Raw genomic sequence first — 20,427 nt, forward strand, 5'->3', positions numbered from 1 at the left:
GCGGTTTGGTTGCGAGCCAAACTGACACAGCAAGTCTCAGTTGAGATGGCATCCATTAGTCTCTCATTGACACGTCTGTAGTGTACACTAGCGGCAGGCGCCTGCTCTGGGCAACGGGCATTGATTCATTGTCAGTTTTCCATGAATGATGATGAGCGTAAGAGGTCTCATTACCTTATTATGTTCATTAAATCTTGTTTAGTTCCTGTGTGTTTGATCTTATTGTGCATTATTAGCTCCAGAAGAACACTGGGTTGATAACAGATGCTTTTTGCTGTTGTTTCTGTGTTCTTTCTCTTCTCTGAAACTTATTTCAAGGCAATGACAGAGTCAAATCCATCAGGATTATGCCACTGTGCGGCTGCTATTAGACGATGCAGACTGATGTATTCTTATGCCACGCAATTGGCTGTGGCGTAATCTGTTCCACCTCGCTGTGCTTCACGAGGGTATACGAGCCTCCCTACTCATGTACACAGATTATTCATCTTCTACTATGCAAGGATGGTATTGTGGAATATTTACTTTCTGGAATTTTCAATGTTTCTTGCCTAAATTTAAGGAATAAAAACATAGAAAATGATTTGTATGTCTTAACAGAACAGTGTTATTTTAATGATTAGTGTTTAATCTTGTGTGTGTGTGTGTGCGTGTGTGCATGCATTTTAATGACAAATGATGACATAAATTTGTATAATGACAAGGGTATGACAGAGGTATTTCAAGGAGAAGGTGACTTTTCGGGACATTACCCCATGTCCCCACTTTTCAAAACGCTTATAAATCACACAGAATGGAGTGTATTGAAAATCTGAAATAGCACAAAGTTTCATGTAAGGGGTAGGGTTAGGTGTAGGGTTGGTGTAGGGCAATAACACATACAGTTTGTACAGTATAAAAACCATTACGCCTATGGGATGTCCCCACTTTTCACAAAAACAAACATGTGTGTGTGTACATAGAGGCCATATTACCTCATAAATGCTCCAAATGCTCCAAATCGATGCGGTATTAAAGTGCCAGAAAACACATGTAAAGTATACGTTTGGATAAGTATTTATACTGCACACATTGCATGTTCATGTGCATGTTCATTACAACAGGGCTAACAATAACAAGGGGCTAACTGCTCAAGGAAAAAAATATAAATAAATAAAAACGATACTAAATGCATATTGTTTATTAGTGTTAGGCTCACTACTTACTCATGTATTGACAATGTCTAAAACTGTATTATTATATTATTATTTTACCAATATTAGCCTATATCTGATAAACTAATTCCTTCAACATTTTACGTGCAAACTGCAAAGTAAATGTGCTGTGCTTGCTTTTATCTCGTAATACAAATAAATATGTTCATATCATCAAAACAACATCAGATAGCATTTGCATAAATACTGGACAAATAATAATATGTAGCAATAGCCTACTTTATATATATATATATATATATATATATATATATATTATAATTATTATAATTATTATGTTTTTTTTTTTCTGTTTAGTTTATTTGTACGGTATATGTTAAAGATCTGCTTCTCCTTTTAGGTAAGAAGTATACAACAGGTGTCACTCTTGATCCTTACCTCAACAGTCCTAGTCAATAATTTGTCACATCGGTAATACTTGCGGAAGTGAGAAGGACAGTGTAAGGTTGAGTTATGTTATCTCAGTAGTGATATTAGCGTACGCAATCTGTGCTGTTTGGATCCCTCAGGTAAACAAAAACGACTAATTCACATAGTTTAATCCTTTAGATTGATCAACTGTGATGACGTTTCGACGTATTTCCGCGTAAATCGTGCGATTAAAGAAAGACGCAAGTAAGTTAACAGTAAGTTACGACAGTGAAACGCTGATTCCAATGACCGTTTAACCAACTGGACTTATTTTTAAAATGTTCATAACTTTGTAAAACGGCTGACACGTATTGATTTAAATCATTTGAAAGCGTATAAACAGAACAAATACTTTTAAAGACAGTTATAGAAAAACAATAGGTTTAGAAGAATACAGAATGAAAAATGTCCAGTTGCTCAATAAGAACGTCAGTCAGTTTCAACATGGGTTCTCAGTATTACATGTATTTACATGTGATCATGATTTCTATGATAGGCTATAGAGTGATCTTGATTTAGTGTAATATTTTATTAATTAAACAGCTCTGGTCATACTATTTACACTAGCCATGTAAAATGTTCACATTAAATCAAAACAGTCACTCACATATAGCCGCAACTCTGTGTAAAATACATCAAAACGCTTTAATAACAGTACTGGTAAATAGTATTTATTATTTTTTGTTATTTGTCCTGTGTTAATAATTTATGTATAGGCCTAAGTATGTTATGCTGATAAGTAGGTGGATTTGAAAATGACCATTGTTCATTCTCTCTGAGTATTTTCGTATGCAATGATTTGATGGTGTCCTCAAACATGTGGTATGTTGCTTTTACTAATTCTCCTTCATCTGTTGCAATGCAAGCTTGATCTGCTCCATCCTCTTTCATCTTTAACATAAAGACACTATAAGATGAGTGTGCATCATTAGTGCCACAGAAAATCGCCCCCAGTCTGGACAGCCTGGCCTCCATTTTTCAATTAAAGTTGCTTTACAATCAAATAGCCCAGCACAGTTAGGAAAAGGCTGCATTGATTAGTGTACAAATTAACACAAGAAAGAAATCATTCTCCCTCCATAAGCTAATTTGCCATCCTCGGTTCTCCTTAATAAGTCCCTCCGACTGACTTTTTATACACAGACCCTCCGCTGCCTCAGTAAATCCTGTAGATTTAATAACCATAATTGCAATAAATTCGGTAAACATTTAGATTGAATGCAATAACTGTGTCATTTACTCCAGTAGGTTGCTTTAAACATAATTTAATAAAAGGGCAAAGGACCCTCCACATAGGCTAGTCACTAATCCTTGGTGATCCATGCGTACACATTAGGCTGAAGCATCTCGGGACGAAAATAGACAACGATTGATCTAGATTTCCTAGAAAATATCTGATCGCCATGGCTTGTTGTTTAGGGAGACTTCACTTGGTGGAGCCTAATTATGTTTGTATTGCTACTCCGTCTCCGGTCATTTGTGTTGGGTCCACTGGGTCTTAACATAGGCCTATTATCATTCAAAGCCTTGAAGGTGTACCACAACATTTATCTGTTTAGTTCTTTGTCTTAGAGGTGAGCTACGCAGTTGCGTCATGTTTTTGTGTTCAGATTTTTAACACAAAAACAATATATTACAAATAAACTACCAGTTTAACCAGATGTTAAATGCACTGATATAGCACTTAAGAACATAGTTTACCATAAAATGAAAATTCTGTAAATATTTACTCACCTTCATGTTGTTCCAAACCTGAATGACACTCTTTCTTCTGTGGAATACAAAAGAATGTATTTTAAAAATTAAATGAGGTCCAGACAAAATTGGACCCCATTGACTTTCATTGTGTGAAGTCGTTTTTCATATTATCTTCTTTTGTGTTGCACAGAAGACATGAGAGTGAATAAATGATGATAGAATATTCATTCACTATCCCTTTAAAAGGCATTTAAATTAGGCTATATCTCTTTTTTCAGGGCAAACATGCATCCTTTCTATGTAAATTAGCAAATTATAGTGCAATGTAGACAAGCATCTTTTTGCCATTTTAAACACCTGTTTCAGGTGTCTTTATTTTAATTTAGTGAATGCATTTGCATATTTACCTGATTTGCGTAATTCCTTTAGTGAACCATGCTCTAAAACAACACAGACAGCAAGTGCAAATAAATAAGATTGCCATTCTTTTGCTCAATTCATTTTAGTAAATTCCCACCATAATGCATTAAGCTTTTTAGATGAATATCCTAATGCTTTTGCATATCTAACAGAAATCATTTTGAACAACATTCTTTAATACGTTAGCATCAATATAAATGTACAAGACAACACTAAATAGAGAAGAGGCCATAACTATTGCAAGCGCTACCTCATTTCCAGAGATTTGCTGGTGGCATTTACGCAGTGAAAAGTTTACTCCCACTCTTTAATGCGAGAATGAAGATCGCTCATCTTTATATACAACCGCCACTAAAACCATTTCATCTGAAACAGTTCAGAACATAATGTCAGCCCACTCCATATATCTGAAGCTCATTACAGGGGAAAAAAGGTTTGCAGTAATTAATTACCCTGCTAATTGGGCCCTCAGCAGTATTATTGTCTGTGTCTGTGCAGCTTATTTAGTGTACAAACGAGACCTGCCGCATGATTGTTTCCCTGGCTTTAGGAGGCTCATACGCGCGGCTATTAGCACAATGACTATCATTCAGTTTACCGACACTGAGAGTTCAGTCTGGTACTGAAAAGCCTTTATGAGAGAATTTATTTTGTTATATTTATATCTTTCTATCTCTCACTCTGTCTTTGATTCAACCTGTGCATATGTGTGTGGGTCTGTGTTCTTGTGTCTTTGTCTGCCAAACCTGTTTTTTAATAATGTACTTGAGAAGCTGTGCTCTGATTGCCAGCTAGTTACGTCAAGCAAAAAAGCAAAAGCTTGGAAACACAATAAGAGATTGTTTTAATATGAAAATAAAGTCTTTATGGATGCTCTGATGATAATAAATTTACACCTTGTCAACAGCTCAAAGTGTTTTGCATTTTATTTCTGTATTTTAGTCTTTATTTATCCCCAGTACTGTGTGTTAGTGGGATGTGTGAGCTGTTTTGTTTTACTATTAAAAATAAACTATTGTAACTATTGTAATCGTATGTGTAAATGTAACTTTTGTTTGTTTCACACACAACAAGCATGGCAGATCTTCAGAACATCTCTGGTGGTAAAGCAGAGCTCCAGCCTGAAGCCATTACTGATATTGGTGTGCTGGCATCCAAGAAAGAACCTCCAGCAGGCTACTATATTGTGAGTTTGCAATTGCCAAATATGTGTGTGATTTGGAACCTTAAATCTATAAACAAGAATATAATAGGGAGTCATTAATCCAGTTTCATTTACACTAAAAAATGTGATAAAAAATAACATAAAATGTAATCTAAAAATCTAATAAAAGCTGAATTCAATAAGGAGAAAAATAAGTGTTTAACTAAAATAAAATTAAATGTAATTTGTCATTATTACATGGAGCATCTGGGAATGTCTTTATAGTTCCATTACCGTATGTTTTACTTACAAAAAATAATTTTAACAGTGCTGTAATATTACATGAATTTTCTTTTTAAAAGTAATAGAAATCTTCACTATAAATTAAATTGTAATTTATATTTTTGTACTGTATACTTCAGTAAAAGTACATTTATTGTCTATTAAATTAAAAAAAAGTTAAGTAGCATTTTTAAATAAAAATTACAATTTTTTTTTTTTACAGTAAATCATGACAAAAATATCAGGAAACATACAATTTTACTGTTTTTAATCTACAAATCACAAGGTAATTCACACATTTTACATTTATAATAACTTTGCAATAAAATTTTATGTATTTGCTTGTTAATTGTAATATAATGTTTTACTGTAACATTTTACCATATCATGACATTTAAATTTTCCTACAGTGATTATTTGTACATTTTTAGGGCTAGAACACAAACTCATGTCTTTATTTTGAAACTTGGTTGTGTGTTCACACTTATTTTGTGTTCAGGGTTGGACTGAATTGTCATTGGTTCATTTATCTGGTTAAATCTATAGATTAGTTTTGTTCTGTGATTGGTCCTCATTTGTTTCTCTTGCCTTCTAGTTTGTTTGGCCTTTAGCTTCAGTGTGTCCAAGCCCTTAAAGGGATAGTTCACCCAAAAATGAAAATTCTGTCATCATTTACTCACCCTCAAGTAGTTTCAAACCTGTATTAATTTATTTGTTCTGCCGAACACAAAGGAAGATATTTTGAAGAAAGTTTGTAATCAGGCTTTTTTGGGGCACCATTGACTTCCATAGTAGGAAAAAAAATACTATGGAAGTCAATGGTGCCCCAGAACTGCTCTGTTTCCCACATTCTTCAGAATATCTTCCTTTGTGTTCAACAGGACAAAGGCATTCATACAGGTTTGGAACTACTTCAGGGTGAGTAAATGATGACAGAATTTTCATTTTTGGGTGAACTATCCCTTTAAGTTTCTCTTGTCCTATATCAAACATTGTTCAGTGTTGAGGTATATTGATTGGTAAGTTCTTGTTTTTTTGTAGTTAATATCTATTCGTGTTGCATTTGGTTTCAGTTTCCAACTTGTTATACATTGTAAAACTGCAGTTTTACTCAAAATTGAACATATAAAAAGTAAATTGTTTTTATTTTCTTTCCTTCCCAAAAGGCAGTAACATAATTTATTGATAAGGTTTGGTTTTATTTCTCCTCTTCCTCTGGCCTACCCTGAGGATAGATTTTAACAACTCTTTCGGATGAGGTCTCCAACAGAGCTTGGCACCAGTGCCCTGTGTTTGTTTAGGACTCAGATGGCACTGACACAAGGGTGGCTGCGCTTCTGCAACTCTCAGCAATCCCAGAGCGCTGAGAGGGGAAACTAGGACAACAGTATCAATGGCCTCTAGGAAAAATTTTTGTGTATATCTGTTGTGTATGTGGGTGTGCCTCAAAAACACTGAGAAAAGAACCAGGGCGGAAAGAGAGAGGGGAAGTTTTGTGAATAAAACAAAGCACAAAGCAAACACTGTATTAAACAACTCTGCGTTAAGCTTACGGGCAGCTAGAGTTCTTCCTCTCCGCTTTCCTCTTCTCCCTCCGTTTTCTTTCTTCTCTCTCTCTCTCTCTCTCTCACTTCCCGCCCCACCCGCCAGTCCCCAACTGTTGCCGTCCCCGGCGGGTTGTCTGTGGGTTGGCACGTTGCTGGGGTTCTGCCCACTGGCGCTGAGGATCCGGTGTACGCCACATGGTACCAACGTGTTCTCAGAGGCCCTGTTCCGCTTGGCCTTTCCCTCCATCACACGCAGCAGGATGCAACTGTTTCACTTTGTTTGCACAAACAAACACATTTATTTATTAACAACCTTTATACAACCAAATATAAATGAAATTGAAAGATTTATCTGTTTTCAAGAGCTAGTTTTATTAAGTGTTCTCAAGTTTGACTATTATCGGTGGCTTCTAACAGTCAAATCCGTGCAAACAAACATATTAACAACCTTTAAATGACTAAATATAAAAATGAATCTTTCAACTAGCTTTTAGTAGCTAGTTTTAGCAAGTATTAATTTTCAGCTTCTGTCAGTCCATATCTCGCTTTGATTGCACAAAAGAACATGTTTATTAAAATGTTGTGCAACCAAATATAAAATAAATGAAATAATACTAAATTTTTTAGCTGCTAGATTTAGCAAGTGTCTTGAACTTTTTGGAAATTTTGAACTCTGATTATAAACAGCTTTCAGCAGTACTTATCTCTTTTTTCACAGCCAAATATAATCAAACACTCATAGCTTTTTGTTTTTGCAGTAGCTGGTTTGAGCAAATCCTGAAATTTTGACTGTTTCACTTTGTTTGTTAAAACAAACATGTTTATTTATTAACAACCTTTACGTAACCAAATGTGTATTTTTTAAGTAGTTAGTTTTATTAGTATTTTAAAACTTTGGCTTTCAAACTCTGATTATCAATAGTTTTTTTACAGCACTTGTCTAACCAGCAGGATGATTTTGTTTTGTTTTTGCGCAAACAAATACAACAACAACCAGATATAAACAAAAGCTGAAAGATTTGTTTGTTTTTAAGAGCTAGTTTCAGCAAGTGTTTTGAAGTTTTTTTTGATTATCATTCGTTTCAAATTTGATTATCAAAGTTTCACTTTGAACTTTATTTGTTGTTATTAACAACCTTTACTCAGCTAAAGAGGAACAAAAATTGTAGTTAGTTTTAGCTAGAATTCTGAACTTTATCGACAATCTCAAAACAGATGCAGCCAACAAACCACAAGGCACAGGAGACTTAGTACTTAAATGTCACTTGATTAAGTGTGAAGAGTTTTCTTCATACTTCTCCCTTTTCTAGTCCCAGTGCTTAGCAACTGTTTCCACATTCAGGCTGCGTTGCCTGCCCTGGTTGCGTGGTGGCATACAGACTCCTTTGGTGCCTGGTTCCTCCCTGTTTGACTTTGGGCTTCACAGCTCCGGCTCTTTGTTTACGCTGACAAGAGGAGCGGGGCACTGACCTGGAAAAAGTGGCCAGGACGGGTTGTCTTGTAAAGGGAGGAGGGAGCCGGTGAAGGAGGGGAGGATATTGTGGTTGATGTATAGACTCCTCCTGAGAGCTTTCGTCCTAGCCAACGGCTGCTGAGGCTGTAGCTCCACCACACTCTTGCTGTCTCTATCCACCACTCTGTTTTCCTCGATGTCCGTTTTCCTGTCAGGTTGTCAGTCTTTTTTGAAAGTTTAATGTATGCCTGTCAAGACCTCACAAAAGATCACTTCAGAGTTGTGCGCCATTCAAAACTGAATTTAAAATGGCAATTTAAAGGTACAGTTCACACAAAAACGAAAATTTGCTGAAAATGTTCTCACCCCCAGGCCATCCAAGATGTAGATAAGTTTATTTCTTCATCAGAACAGATTTGGAGAAATTTTGCATTACTGCCTTTGTAAGAAAACAATCCAAAACAAAGCAAGTGGTGTAATGCCTAATTTCTCCAAATCTGTTCCAGTGAAGAAACAAACTCATCTACATCCTGAATGGCCTGAAGGTAAGTACATTTTCAGCAAATGTTATTTTTTTTGGTGAACTATTCCTTTAATTCCAGTTTGGTTTCTGAATTAAAGTTGAATTGAGATAAGCAGGATGCAGAATTGTACTTTCTTCAATTCTAATTAAAATACAACTTGTATAACAGCTGCATGTGTATTTTTGTAATAATACATTTGATTTTTCAGAATAAATAAATTAAATGTTATCATAATCATACACAATTTTTTTTTAAGAAATTTGATTTAGTTTATATAAGTTTTGATATTTTGTAATTTATAGTTAATATTTACTTTAAGGAAACAAAAAATAAAGGCAATGATATATGCATTTTTAAATTAAATGAAGCGTCTACAGAGCAGATCACTTTATTATGTTATGTTATGTTATGTTATGTTATATTATATTTTATATAAATAACAAAAATTGTGTTGTGCTAATGAAATTTCTGTTGTGTGATTGTTGAAATTCAATTCAGTCAATTCCACTTCTTGTCATTGCATTTCTAATTTAACATCCTGTGGCAAATTTTTAAATAGTGATTGCATCACTACAATTGTTTTACCTATTTCAGAAAGGCAACTGCTTGCTCTCTACAGAGCACAATGAAGTCTCATTTAGCTTGTTCAAGGCCTTCTTTGTGCGGTCTCGTCTCATCCTCGTTGTCCCATGGGGTGCCGGTGGTATTTTTACCCTTTTTGGAGGCTGAAGATTCTTCTCCACTTGCGTAGGGCTCTAATGAGATGGAGTGAGAGCTCAAGCAAGCCTTAATTAAGCCAAGTATGCACAGAGCAGGGCAAAAAAGGAAACACACACACCGTCCATACATTAACTGGATCTCACCTCAATGCACATTCTCCTCTCTGTGTATTTTTTTTTCTTTTCACGTAGGTTGCACAAACAACAGATGGCTTCGACGCCAACCTGTGGAAGGACAGCATATTCAAATCCAAGGTCACACGCTATCTTTGCTTCACCCAAGCTGCCACCTCCAAAAATGTAAGTGAAAACGTGTACGTTTTAACATGCTCATTGCAAGTTTTTCTCCAGTTTCTTCACACGCCGTCATAGAGTGCGTTTGCCCCGTTTGCTTCAGTCCGTCCCTCATTAGGGTTCTGCTCAGATCTTTGATCACAAACTCCTTCAAAATATGTTCCGTCCTTTAAAGTGAAGTATCTAAACCGAATGCAAATACTACTCTGAATTTAGAATGGTTTGAGATTTTTTTTTTTTTTTTTTTAGACTTGATGTATGAAGTCCCAGCATGCTTGCATTTGAAAATTTGTTGATGATCTCCAGTTCTCCCAAAGGAATTTGGTTTATGATTATTCATAAATGCAACTCTGCGCGTTAGTAGTTTACGATTTCATTTGGCTCAATTAACCTGGTCCCTGTAGACAGTTTGGATACCTCCCAGCCATTCATCAAAGATGGAGAAAACATCCAAAAAATGTCAAACTTTTGGTTATGGGGATTCTTGCTTATGAAATATGACACATCAAACAGCCATCCAATATGCCTGCTAAAGGAACACCTATTTTAAAAGATTCCTCTGTGAATTGAAACTATTTGAACATGTACCTCTCGTTTGGCTGAGCTAAATTGAGAATGAGCGCCTTTTTATGTGCAGGTATCTGTCTTGAAAGAGAAACAGGTGGCCCAGTCATGCTGTTCAGGTTATCGGTCTTCATTTAACGTGAACAATGCAAAGCTTGAGCTGCCCTACCTTTATTGTTCCTTCATTTGCTGTGTAAGCGAAGGCAACAAATAACATATGTCTTTTTAGAAAACATTCTATACTTGTTCTCTGTCTAGGATTAAAGTTCCTAAAAAATATGTATTTATTTAAATGGACCTTGTGTTCATAATTGAGTCTAGCCTGTTGAAGGGTTGCTTGTAGGGTTTGTGAGGATGGTGAAAATAGGCTTGTTTGGGTGGGTCATTGTTATTCAGTGTTACTTCTCACAAGTGCATCTGCTTTTTTTTCTTATATGTGCTGTTGCAACAAAATGCCTTTTACTGATTAATTAATGAATATTTTTAATGTTTTTATAAAACAAAACAAAAAATCAAAATCTAGCGATTTTCTTTATAAACGTTTTCTTTCACCTTTATTAATGGATATAGATGGCTTTTATATTTTAGAAATCATTATATTGTAGCATCAACATTTTTGAAAACCCCTATTCTGTAGACTAATGAATGTCATGATAAATATGATATTTCATGCCACATTCAAGGGCACTCTGTATCCTATCACACACACGTGTGGTTGAACATTCAAGACCCTTATCACATGGTAAATCATTAATCTCACGTTAACCTTTGGTCTAAAAAATGTTTCTCTCTGCAGGAAAATTTTGTTTCTCTTTAAAAAGTGTAAACCAGTTTGTTGGGCAAAGCTGTAATTTTGGGCAATATTGGGTAATATTGAGGATTATTGGCCATAACCAGATTCAGTTAGTCATTTTCAGCTAATTATTTGAAAATAGTAAGTAATTAGTAATTTGAAAAATACTGTTTGGCCCATCTTAAAATCTAAATTTACCCTATTTACTTTCTTAATGCGTGATTGTAGTGTTGTCCCACGGGGGGAAAAAAAGGTTTTCAAACAGTGTTCATTCAAAAATTTCTAGTAAATTTCACAAGCAATTACAAAGAAACATTAAGTAACACATTGAATTAAACATGACGTTTTCAATGTACTGCAGTACTCTTTTATTTTATTTAGTACTTCTAAAAATCATTTTATTACAGTGTGTAAAAGATTCATTAATGTGTGTTATTTGACTATATAACCTTTAATCAAAATGTAAAGACTTCTTCCTCTCAAACAGCTTTCCTTTGCTGCTGATGTCACTTAGGCCATGTGGGCTATTGGTTGGTGTTAGCCAGGTTGTGATTTCTGAATTAAACATTATATAAAATCAAGGACATTATATATAAACAAGCTCTTCTGTAAAAAGAAAAACTTTAGAATATAGAAAGCAATCAAACTGTTAAGTTTGGTGTAAGTGCAATCGAAATGGAGATTTCTGTGCATAAGAAAATTTTGAGAAAATGGCCATTAAAGACATGTATATTAATTGAAATCTACATGTGCACATAGATAAAGTGCAATAATATAAACAATTAAAAGTGTACTTTGGATTTTTATTTTTATTTTATTTTCACAATACATTATTAAAAGCCAAATAGCCCAAAATCTCAAAATTTACCCGTGATCAGAAAAAAAAAAAAAAAACAATGTTTTTGTCTGTCACAAGGCTTTATTGTTATCATAGCTGTAAAAATACATCCCCTAAGCCCTGTAATGGCTATGATATTCAAAGATGACTTTGTAATCCGCTGTGGCTGGTTTACTCTGGCCATTTCCAGCACGCTTCTGCCTGTTGATCAAGTTCAATGAGAGCTGCAGTTTTAGTATGTAGCACATCATTCCCCTCTGCCACCTCTCCAGCGTTGAGTCTTAAAATGTGTGTCTGCACTGTTTTGAAGTCCCTGACGCTAATAAAACATGGCAGCGCCATCAACAAAGGCTATTTTGTCTGTCAGTCAAAGTGGCCCCCACTGTAATTGTCTATGACAAAAACAGATTCTACAGAATTAGCCAGTGAATTATGTGGTGGGAAGTAAACAGTTTGTGATTTATCATACTCAGGGTTGGAGGTAGATGGCCCTTTGTCAGGTCCTGATGGGAAAAATCTCTCCTGCGTCTTTTGTTAAAAAAAAAAGTGTTAAAAAAAAACAGGCTTCATGCATAGTAATAGCATTCATCCATATTCGTACCCTCAAGTCAGAACTATGAATAAAAATTGTTTGTAGTGGTAATAACTGCCGGGTAACAGCAACGACGGCATCCAGAATGTCGGACTCATCACGTCACGCCACGCTAGCTGCACTCTTTCAGGGCTTTTGCTGGATTATTGCTATTTATTACAGCGAAAAATGGAACCATAATGAGTGCGGGCTGGGAAGGCTGAGGGAAAAAGTCATGCTTGAAAATGTCAACTAAACAGCTCCTGATTGTTTTCAAGTACTCCCTGTTCTGAAGCACAAGCAATTTGGCCTGCCACCGACTGGCCCGAGCACTGGGCTGCCATGTCTGAAGATGATGGCTAGCACACAGGTGCTTGCATGCTTAAAAGAGGGCAGCGATTCAACAAATTTGTGTGTGCGTGTCTGCGAAATACTACTGTGGCCTTTCCATTGTAGGTACGGATCATGGATAATTGAAAGCCGCCCGCTTCTGGAAGTGCCTTTATTGAACTGGCTCATTGGTTTAAACTCATATAATCATTATTATATCACTAAATTTTTTTGTGGCAGGAGCAATTATGCAACGTGGTCGTTGACGTGAAGTTGATCGACTTGAAGGACTGTTTGCCAGAGGGCTTCACTCCGATCCAAGACACCACGGATACCCGTAAGCACAGTTCCCATCTTTTTTTTGCTTTCATCCTCTCTTTTTCTCTCTCTCTTCTCTGAAGTCATCCTGAGGGAGCGCTTCTCCAGAGGTTGTGAATGTGAATGTTTCATGGGCTCAGGTTTAGCTTAATTTATGATAGTGCGAGAGAGTAAAATAAACATTTTGCCCCGGAGGTAGGAGGAGAGGAGAACGATGAGTCATTGTTTATCTCTGCCAGAACCCAGCTTTTCTTTATGATGTGCTTATTTATTTATGTATTTATTTGTGCAGAGCGGGAGTGGATGGTGGTTATCTAATATTAATGAAATGCATTCCCTTGATGCTTTAGTGCTTTTTGAGTGCTATGTATTTCTCCCCTTCTCGTCTTCTCTCTTCTCCTCTCACCGCGCCTTTGAGAACGCCGCAATATTATTTTGGCATTGGGAGTGAGGGCAGCATGTTTATTATTTTCATTATTATTGCATTTACACGGCCCTCGCCCCAGTGCCGCCTCGAAACGAATGGGATGGGCTCAGGAGTAATATGGCCGAGTCTGGTAGCGGGTTCTGGAGGAATGACTAAAAAGAAGACGGAGTCTCATTGGGCGCTGGTTTTAATGTGCCGCTTTATTGTAGCAAAGCCATGTTTAATAGATGCCTCAGCCACTGTATTGCCATTTCACTCTCAGTCAAGTCCCTTATATCCTTCTTACACACATATTTGGTGCTGAAGTTTCCCCTCTAGCACCCAATGACATTTTTATGCAATTATGATGTGCTTTCATATACTTATATGTGCCTTGAGCCTCAAAACATCACATAGGTTGCATTTATGTGGTGTTCAAATATTAATGCTCACATATATTTAGCTTGTCTCTCTGAATAAATTGTTAGGAAATAGGTAGTTTTTATACATATATTGTTGTGTCATTTTTTATAAGGCTTCCCAAGGACAAATAGGTCAGGCAATGTTTGTGGGGGAATTGATGCATAATGTAGGTTTTAGTTATGAGTATATGGGACTGTGGCAAATAAAAGCACTCTGGTTTAAATGCAGTTAGACTACTGATAAATGAAAGACATAATTAGGGCTGTTTATGTTATGACTGTTATATCTCTTTCTCTCTCAGAGGAGCAGGCTTTGAGGAAGGAGAGACTGTGTGTGAAGTTGGTCCCCAGGCACAGCACTGATACGGCTATATGCGATGTGGTTATACAGGGGAAATCAAAGCAGAGCCTCACTAATTATACATTTATAGGGTAAGATATCATATCTTTGGTATGACAAGCATGGCATGTTTTTTTTTGAGAATTATTTGTGTGTATTTGATGGAGATGGTTTGGTCACTATTCCCTGTGAGGGTAAAGAAGTACCAAAGTAAATATCCTGGAGCCATGGTTATTATGCTGTCTGAATCGTCATTTTTAAACAGAAGTGGATTGTTGTTCTGGTCTATGTGTGTGTTTTTTGACTAGCTCCTGTTTCCTCTAGTGCACCTCAGTGCCTGCGGCCTGCTACAGGCATTATGGGCGCCTGCTTTGCTGGTGCTGCTCTTCTGACAGTGTTTAAAGCCACCCCTGATATGTGTTGCAAACATATAGCCTAGTATTTTATTGACAATATGGTGTTAAGTTCAGCAAATGTAAGACCTTTTTTAAATGTATTTAAATTCTCTCATGTTCATCAAAGCTTGATTAAAGATACAGTAAAATAGTAATATTGTGAAATATTATTACATTTTAAAATGGCTGTTTTCTATTTTAATATATTTTAAAATGTATTTTGTTCCTGTGATTACTCCAGACTACTCTTCATTGTCACATGATCCTTCAGAAATCATTATAATATGCTATTTTTATGCTCAGGAAACATTTCTCATTATTATGTACAATAAGGGTGGGTGACATGACCAAAATCACAATATGAAGACATTTATTTCAAGGTAATGATATCTCACAGTATAGTTATTTTTGCTTTAAATAAGTCAAATTTGCTTAAAATGTCAAAAATTTGGATACAATAGAAATTTCATGATTCTTGTCACCAGTGTAAATATCACAAAAAAAGCCTACATTTAAAAAAAACTCACTGAAGACAAATAAACCATAAAATAAGATTAAATAGGAATAAGCAACTACCAGCAATAGAACTAAAAACTACAGTAGAACAAAGAAATAAGAAATGCTACATACATTGTAGAGGTCGACCGATAGTGGATTTTACCGATACCGATAGCTGGGTTGGACCAGCTAGTGCTTTACTATTTTTTTTTTTTTTTAAAAGCACTAAAAACAGTACTGAACCATACTTTGTAAATGAATAAAAATATTAATATTATTTACTATATTGATCATTAAAGTTATTTTATAGTTTGCTAATGTTAAAAGAAGAAACTCTAAAATTTAAAAATGTAGCCTATTAGTAGCTAATAGTGAATGTTGAAATGAACACACTAACAAGAAACGATACTTCTACAGTTTTCATTAATGCTATGAATGGACTCTTATTGTTAAGTGTTACCATTTAATTTCAACAATCATGCTTAAAAATGGCCATTTTTAAATATCTACACAAGGCCATAGCATTAAAATTACATACATATGGATATTGTATGTGTACTAACATACTTTACTTGCTTCTATTTTATAACACTTGATGATTATCTAATCCCCAAAAAAAAAAAGTTAGTCACACACCGGGCAAAAGCGCAGTGTGTTCTAGGAGAACTCAGAGGTATCACACACACACACACACACACACACACACACACACAAACCAGACGCTTTGTGTTCAATTCAAGTGGCGGTCTAAAACAATTTATTTAATCACCAAACGGACATAAGTTTGCATCAAGAATGAACAATGTGGCATAAATGAATTTGAAGTTCGGTGTTTAAAAAAACAGAGCAAGCGGAAAGAGAAAGCGCAATCTATTACAGCTCTCTATATGAAGCAGACAGACTTTATCACGTCACCGACATGACTCGTAGTGACGAGCGAAGGCATGAATTAATGCGGTGCACCTGCTGCCTTTTATACCCGTGCTGCGGGGTGTGGCAGCCAAATGTGGAATCCGCATGCCAATGTCCATTGGCTTGTTTAGTTACACTCGAAGTGAATTGGTCTCTCTGGCAAGATCCCAATTCGTCGGTCACTGACGTGACGTCTCCGTTCCCTCCTTCAGGGAACGAGGGTTACATACGTAACAGAGACGTTCTCTCTCACTTCTCAACCGCTTAAATTCATTTGTTTTTAAACCACAATGTGTGCAAATGATAGCAAAGTCACATGAGCATGTAACCGCGATAGAGATGATAGTCCAAAATCTCTACCAGTTGACAAATTTCTACCGGTTAATCATGTCTACCGGTATATCGCCCACCCATTGAAAACAGTTGTACTTCTTTATAGTCTTGTGGAAACTGAGATACATTTTGGTCAAAAGAACAATGAATTTATTTGAAAGCCTTTTGTAACATTAGAAATGTATTTAGTGTCAATTTTGTGTCCTTTCTGAATAAAAGTATTAATTTCTTTAAAAAATAAAACAAAAAAGACTTTCAGACAATAGTGTATGTATACATATAATTTTAAATGTTCATGATAATGAAACAAGCTGTTTTTGTCAACAGTGAGCTGAATGGTTTGGGGATTTGGTATCAGCTGGGAAAAGTCACTAAGTCACAGGATACAGTGCACAAAACCCCCTCTACCTCTGGTGTTGCCAGGTAAGACCCTTAACCAAGAATACATATACTATATTCCATGTTTTAATAGGATATTCCTTAACACAGGAGGAGAAATTGTTCATTGAGTGTTGTCGGATGAGGGATAGTCCAACAATCTGTATAATTAAGTTTCTAAGTAAGAAGTTGGAAATTTCTCCTTATCAAGTTCAAGAACAGAATGTAGCGTAAGATAACTGAGTGTGTTTCCACTGATAACCCGAAGTTCAGCAGGGACAAAACAGAAAGTACTCAAGCAGGAGAGACCGCCGTGAGGAGAGCGCAGTCTGTTGTCTTCTCTGACACACAACACAAACACACAGTCTGCCCAGCGGCCTCACACACAAACACACAGCCTGGAGGTAAGAAGACAGAGAGGGAGTGTGACTTTGTACCTCATCCAACTCAAACATGTCAATTATTAATGAGCAGGAAGTAGTGGGGTTTTTCCTCTGTAAATAGTAAATAAACAATCACTGCTCCCGTCCTATAGTTGATAGAGTGGAGAGGTTGTTGGGGGGTATGCGATTGTGCCAAATGAAAATGCAAGATTTGAGTGTGCCAGAAGGCTGTGAAGGTCCCGGCACTGCAGTTGGGGCAAGTACACATAAAGCTTAGTTGAAGTTTTATTTCTGCAGGCTTTACCCACTTTGTATTTCAATGCCTGTACAAGAAGTTGCCAGTTCAGTGCTTTTACCTCAAGCCTTTACTACTTTAGAAGTTACAGATGTTGGTCGGTTAGTCAACAAACATTAGCTTTGTTCCAAAACCTAGTAAATTAACAACCTAACCTCCTTGGAACCAAAAGTGACTGATTAGGAACAGTCTACATTGTCAGAAACGGAGCAATTGGACTGAACATGCAAGTGATTTCAGTATAGAGGGTACACCGGAATACGTCCCCTCAGCCAGGCTGAGTGGCAAAAGAGCCTGCTGCATGAATAGATTTAATAGGAGAAACTATGAAAACAAACGATTGTCAGTTTAAACTAAAGGTTGTTGGACTTGATATAGTGTTCCTTACAACTTACCAAATATCTAGTGGTCCATGGATATTGACATGCAGCCAGGAATCGTGTTTCCTGCCATTTATATGGGCCTGATTTTGATGCCGGGGAAATACATAAAGCAAATTTGCCTGTGAACGCATTTTGTAAATACAAAATAGGTTGGTCTAAATCCGGGTGATCACTTATATCAGTTATATATATCGTCGCATCGTCCAGCCCAAAAACTTATATAGTTTTTGTCAGTGTTTATCTAAAAACATCCATGCAAGATATAAGATGGTAAACATTTAATTCAATACGATATGTAACAATACAATATATAGGTTATGATTTTACCGCAAAATTCAACATATTAACATAAAATGATAACTGCAAATTCGTGTTTCGCTGCTTGGCGTCCATTTGTTTCTATGAATTGCAGTGATTAATTTGCTTCTCTTTTCTGTAGCTTTCGGCAGTCTGTAAAAATATATCTCAGATTTCTTGACAAATCTATTTGTACAGTCAATCGTAAAACTCTTTATCGTTTTAGATGTGTTTTATGGGTTCTGTCACAGCATTCATGCAGAAGACCAATGCTGCCGTTCCATCTTTTTGCCACTCAGTGGGCAGAACCGCAGTCATTTGTAGTAAAATTAACCATAGTTTTATTACAAAAATAAAACCCAAAACCTATGGTTACTATAGTTAAATCATGGTAACCTCAAATTAACCATAGTTTAACCATGGTATTTGTAGTAAAATTGTGGTTATACAACCCGAATTCTGGAAGTGTTGGGACCTTTTTTAAATTTGAATAAAATTAAAACTAAAAGCATTTCAAATCACATGAGCCAATATTTTATTCACAATAGAACATAGATAACATAACAAATGTTTAAACTGAGATATTTTACAATTTTATGCACAAAATGAGCTCATTTCAAATTTGATGTCTGCTACAGGTCTCAAAATAATTGGGACGGGGCTATGTTTGCCACGTTGTAGCATCTCCTCTTCTTTTCAAAACAGTTTGAAGACATCTGGGCATCGAGGTTATGAGTTTCTGGAGTTTTGGTGTTGGAATTTGGTCCCAGTCTTGCCTGATATAGGTTTCCAGCTGCTGAAGAGTTTGTGGTCGTCTTTGACGTATTTTTCGTTTAATGATGCGCCAAATGTTCTCTATAGGTGAAAGATCTGGACTGCTGGCAGATTCAGCACCCGGACTCTTCTACTACGAAGCCATGCTGTTGTAATAGCAGCAGTATGTGGTTTTGCATTGTCCTGCTGAAAAACACATCGTCTGGAGGGGAGCATATGTTGCTCTAAAACGTTTATATACCTTTCAGCATTCATAGTGCCTTCCAAAACATGCAAGCTGACCATACGGTATGCACTTATGCACCCCCATACCATCAGAGAGGCTGGCTTTTGAACTGAACGTTGATAACACGCTGGAAGGTCTCCCTCCTCTTTAGCCCGGAGGACATGGCATCCGTGATTTCCAACAAGACTGTCAAATTTGGACTCGTCTGACCATAGAACACTTTTCCACAGTCCATTTTAAATTAGCCTTGGCCCACAGGACACGATGGCGCTTCTGGACCATGTTCACATATACCTTCCTTTTTGCATGATAGAGCTTTAGTTGGCATCTGCAGATGGCACAGCGGATTGTGTTTACCAACAGTGGTTTCTGGAAGTATTCCTGGGCCCATTTAGTAATGTCAATGACAGAATCATGCCAATGAGTGATGCAGTGTCGTCTTAGGGATCGAAGACCACGGGCATCCAACAAAGGTCTTCGGCCTTGTCCCTTACGCACAGAGATTTCTCCAGTTTCTCAGAATCTTTTAATGATGTTATGTACTGTAGATGATGAGATTTGCAAAGCCTTTGCAATTTGACATTGATGAACATTCTTTTTAAAGTATTGGAGTGCATAAAAAATGCATAAAATTGTAAAATTTCTTCGTTTAAACATTTGTTATGTTATCTATGTTCTATTGTGCATAAAATATTAACTCATGTGATTTGAAATTCTTTTAGTTTTCATTTTATTCAAATTTAAAAAACGTCCCAACATTTCCGGAATTCGGGTTGTATTTTCTCAGGTGTGTTTTTGCTTTTTATGCTTTTATTAAATTATGAAGGTGCTTTAAATCAAATCATTGTATATTGTATTGTAGCCTAACTGTCAATACTATCATATTTTTATACATGCAACATAGCTAGTTTTGTTGTTGAAAAAATATATAAAAAATTAGCTGTCAATACAGTTGCTGTATTTATTGCATCTGCCATGTTTTCTCACTCACACGTCACCAACTTGAGGGGATAAAAAGAAATACAGAATTTCCTAATTATAATGACTTTTGTGCCATTTATGTGCTGAATACATATCGTAAATTCAGTCTTTTCAAAATTCCTTGAACACATTATGCATCAGGAGTGATGCCTTACAATGCTACCTATGTAATCTTGCTAGATTTTGATGCAGAACAATAGAAAACATCTTTCTACACATTTCAGTGGACAAAACATATTTGTCAGATGTACTATATCGTCAGATGAATAATCAAACACGCCAGT

The 20,427-nt window shown here is 36.2% G+C and overlaps 1 protein-coding gene across 1 annotated transcript in view; it reads left to right on the top strand.

Moving 5' to 3' along the window:
* Window positions 1–1,624: 1,624 nt before the first annotated feature.
* Window positions 1,625–20,427, top strand: part of mvb12bb (multivesicular body subunit 12Bb) — a 52,023-nt gene continuing 33,220 nt past the window's right edge. Inside the window, 6 exon segments of the mRNA XM_058785133.1 lie at window positions 1,625–1,723; window positions 4,814–4,929; window positions 9,605–9,712; window positions 13,043–13,139; window positions 14,251–14,380; window positions 16,754–16,849. Of these exon segments, the coding sequence (XP_058641116.1) occupies window positions 4,819–4,929; window positions 9,605–9,712; window positions 13,043–13,139; window positions 14,251–14,380; window positions 16,754–16,849 (542 nt within the window). The 5' untranslated portion in view covers window positions 1,625–1,723; window positions 4,814–4,818.

This window comes from Onychostoma macrolepis, chromosome 08 (assembly GCF_012432095.1).
Source record: "Onychostoma macrolepis isolate SWU-2019 chromosome 08, ASM1243209v1, whole genome shotgun sequence".
Lineage (NCBI taxonomy): Eukaryota > Metazoa > Chordata > Actinopteri > Cypriniformes > Cyprinidae > Onychostoma > Onychostoma macrolepis.